At 35.1% G+C, this 3,582-nt stretch overlaps 2 protein-coding genes across 3 annotated transcripts in view; both read right to left on the bottom strand.

Annotated features, from left to right (window-relative positions):
• Positions 1-1,595, bottom strand: part of LOC107724099 (dual specificity protein kinase CLK2-like) — a 9,668-nt gene extending 8,073 nt beyond the window's left edge. Inside the window, exon 1 of the mRNA XM_016532884.1 lies at positions 1,460-1,595. The gene's annotated coding sequence lies outside the window, so the exon portion shown is untranslated. The remainder of the gene's footprint in view (positions 1-1,459) is intronic.
• A 411-nt stretch (positions 1,596-2,006) lies between these two features.
• The window catches only part of LOC107724106 (histone-lysine N-methyltransferase SETDB1-A-like), an 18,898-nt gene continuing 17,322 nt past the window's right edge, over positions 2,007-3,582 (bottom strand). For both annotated transcript variants that reach the window (XM_016532891.1, XM_016532892.1), the window contains exons 18-21: positions 3,062-3,160; positions 2,764-2,966; positions 2,562-2,650; positions 2,007-2,391 (exon numbers count right to left, since the gene is read on the bottom strand). In XM_016532891.1, the coding sequence (XP_016388377.1) occupies positions 2,274-2,391; positions 2,562-2,650; positions 2,764-2,966; positions 3,062-3,160 (509 nt within the window). In that variant the 3' untranslated portion in view covers positions 2,007-2,273. The remainder of the gene's footprint in view (positions 2,392-2,561; positions 2,651-2,763; positions 2,967-3,061; positions 3,161-3,582) is intronic.

Here is a 3,582-nt window from a genome sequence, read left to right as displayed (position 1 = left end):
TAAAGTTGTTCAAATGAAGTTCTTAGCAATGCATATAACTAATCAATTGATCTATTTACGGTAGGAAATTTACAAAATATCTTCATGGAACATGATATTTTCCTAATTATCCTAATGATTTTTGGCATAAAAGAAAAATTGATAATTTTGACCCATACAATGTTTTTTTGGCTATTGCTACAAATATACCCCAGCGACTTAAGACTGGTTTTGTGCTCCAGGGTCACACATATATATACACACAAGCTAAAAATAGAGGAAGTGAGAATGCAATAGCCTGTGACTTTTAGAATTCACTGACTTTTATATTCTTATAGAAGAAACGGATCCAAAATAATAACTACTTAAAAAAACACTTCTAGTAAGCTTTTCATATGCTGGAAAAAGGTCTATAACACAACCATTTAATATAAACAATAATCAGTAAATAGAGGAAAAAGTCAAACAACTGTTATAGACATACACTATTATTCACCCAGGGACAAGTGTGAAAAGTCCATACGTGGACAGTTTATAGAGGCAGGTCTAGAACAGGTCTTAAAACACCTGAAGGACAGACTGAACGAAAGGTTAACACAAGGAAATCTGAGATTTTTAATTAATAACAATTTGCTACATTATTTTAATTGTATGGTTAACACACATGTTGTTAGTGTTATGCAATACTGAATATTGAGGAGAGGACCACTCGGGGTCTGCATGGAAAACAGCCTTTATATTATACTTCAAGAATATTACAGAACTTGTATGCATATGTATTATGCATAAAACATATTAAGGGAAAAAAGTTATACGAGACTAACGTTACAGAAAATGAAATTAGAGTTAAGAAATGAGAATTAAGATGATCATCTGAATATGAACATGTATTTAAACGCGCTAGAGAACATCTAAAATCTGGAAAGAAAGAAAAACAAACAGAAAGCTGACGGGTTATAATGCAGAAATTCTGCCTCAAACTGTATCAAGAGCCAGTTATTCGAGCCAACTTCTATATTTAGCAGAGAAACCGCAGAACAAGCTACAAATAACGTAAGGAAATACCGAGTACCTCGAAATTAAGGGTAGTGATAAATGTAAGCAGATGTACAGATGTTTATTATATATAATAACAAGAAAAAACGACATTTTCGCAGAAACGAATGGACAGGCTAACCAACTAGCTCAAGTTGTACGCTGTAGGTTTTGCTTTTACACTGTAGTAACAGGGAATTCGTATACTAGTCGTCTCTATTGTTATAAAATGTGCGGCAATGTCGATACATGACTTGGAACCGCGAAGTTTAAAAACAGCATATAAATACTATATTTTTCGAGCTAACTAGCTGCTCTCCGCGTCGACGGCCATTTTGAGATCTTCTAATCTTCAACGGGCCATTTCTCAAATGCTCGTTCGTGTGTAATTCGGCTGAGAGTGGGGCAAAAAGTGACCGACAGTAAAATAATGTTTTGTAATCACCGTTTTAGCAGCCAGCCCTGTGCGTTTATCCCAAAGAAAATCCGTGTTCACGCTTCGCCTCCAAATTTCTTACTCAAGCCCAATTAAACAGTGAAGAAAAAACAACTTCCGGTCCCTCCTCCAACGTTCTTTATACGCGCGCGTGCCATCTGCACATCCGACGTAAACAGCGCAATATTTATTCCAAGATGATAATCCGCAAAAACGTGCAGTTACCAAATAGCATGACTACAATACCCCCAAAAATGTATTCACAAAAAGAAAGCAAAATTGAAATAGACAAACAAGCTTAATATATTTGAAAGGGATTCGTTTTTTTTTTAAATTTTACAGTAGAAATAATTGTATTAATTTTGTTTTGTCTGATACTACAGTAAGACTAACACAGTATAGACAGTTTTATATATTACACATACCATTCGGTCATATAAAAGAAGTTTTATTCCCTCTTCCCCAACGTGATTATTAGTGTCATTCATACACAGCTTTTTAAGCAGCATATTTGACTGATATTAAATGACATACAAGACAAATATTACACAAAACGTAGTTTTTGATATTTGCAAATTTTATTTACATTTCTTAAGTGACTATTAACATTTCGTGTAAAGGTTAAAAACAATAAAAACAAACAAAACTAAAAAGCAATGACACAAACTTTAATATAGATCTTATACTTTTCATATTCAGTGGGTCATGACTGGAATGCTCTTCCAGAACAGTGCCACAACTATGTTTCTGATGGCTTGGTAAGACGGTTTACAACGATAACACCTCAAGGAGAGTTTTAGTGTTTTTTGATGAAAGCAGTATATCAGAGCAGCCTTCCTGTGCACCGCAAAGAGCCACAGCAGCAGAGCAGAACCTTCCCCTCCACACTGCCAACCTCATAGTTATAATCCCACGTCAACTCCGTACCCGCCTTGATGCGCCTGGTGAAGACAGACGAAAGGAAAAACACAATAAGACAACTTTCTGGATAAAACATTAACATTAAAAATAGCAAGAGTTTCCAAATAAAATTTGGGTTAACCACTTATTTCTAAGTAAAACTTCAATTTCTGTATTAGAAAATCAAGCTGGTATGAATCAAGGCACTGACTTGCTGGCGAAGAATGCCACCCATGGAAACCGAAGGTCGTGTGTGTCGACAAAGACGTTCTGAACAAACAAATTCGGACTGCAGCTATGCTGTTGAGAAATGCGGGATTAATAGTAAAAAAAATGTAGATATAAGCGCATAATATTTACAAACTTGTATCATTGTTGACACATCTACAGTGACGAGGCTGAGTTTGGCTTACGTTGATGAAGCGGCCGAGGTTGCCCTCTTGTCTCGCGTCAATGATGTAACAGGTCTCCTCGCCGTTGAACAGTCTGCGGGTGTTCTTGCCAGTTACAGCTGTCCTCGTTTTCTCATTCTTTGCGTCCAAGGTTTCTAGAGGTTTTACTCTTCTCTGGAATGACTTTATGGCAAAGCAACGCTTTGGACCTGAGGTTTCTTCACCTACAGACACAAATTATAGACTGAGCAAATTCAATGAAACACTAAAAACATAAAATGAGGAACAGAAATTGAGAATAGAGAGAATAGAAACTGACCGTCCTCTCTCATTTGTTTGGTCACTTTCTTCTGAGTGTCTTTATATGTTTCATGTGGCTTATGGGATAGTTTTCTCTCACCGAAGGACATGTGATTCACTAAACAGGTAAAGAGGACAGGTAAAAAAAAAACATCAGGCAAGTTTGCTACAAAATAGAGCCACATGGATAATGCAAAAAAGTTGCAGATCTCAGCCTATATGCCTCATTGTCAATGCTTAGTCTGTCTTATATCAAAGTACATGCCCCTAAACGTTCATATTGTCTTATTAGTTACTAAATCCCCATCACCAGCCAAGTATGATTAAAATCATGTTTTACTGAAATAAAATAAAAATTAGTGCTGTCAAACGATTAATCGCATCCAAAATAAAAGTTGTTGTTTACATAATATATGAGTGTGTACTGTGTATATTTATTATGCATGTACACATGCATGTATATATTTAAGAAAAATATATTATGTTTATATATTAAATATATTTATATAATATAAAATATAATAATATAAATATATAAAT

This window comes from Sinocyclocheilus rhinocerous, unplaced genomic scaffold (genome assembly GCF_001515625.1).
Source record: "Sinocyclocheilus rhinocerous isolate Xijiao unplaced genomic scaffold, SAMN03320098_v1.1 scaffold335, whole genome shotgun sequence".
NCBI lineage: Eukaryota > Metazoa > Chordata > Actinopteri > Cypriniformes > Cyprinidae > Sinocyclocheilus > Sinocyclocheilus rhinocerous.
The sequence above is the reverse complement of the archived record's forward strand: the minus strand, read 5'-3'. Positions and strand labels throughout refer to the sequence as shown.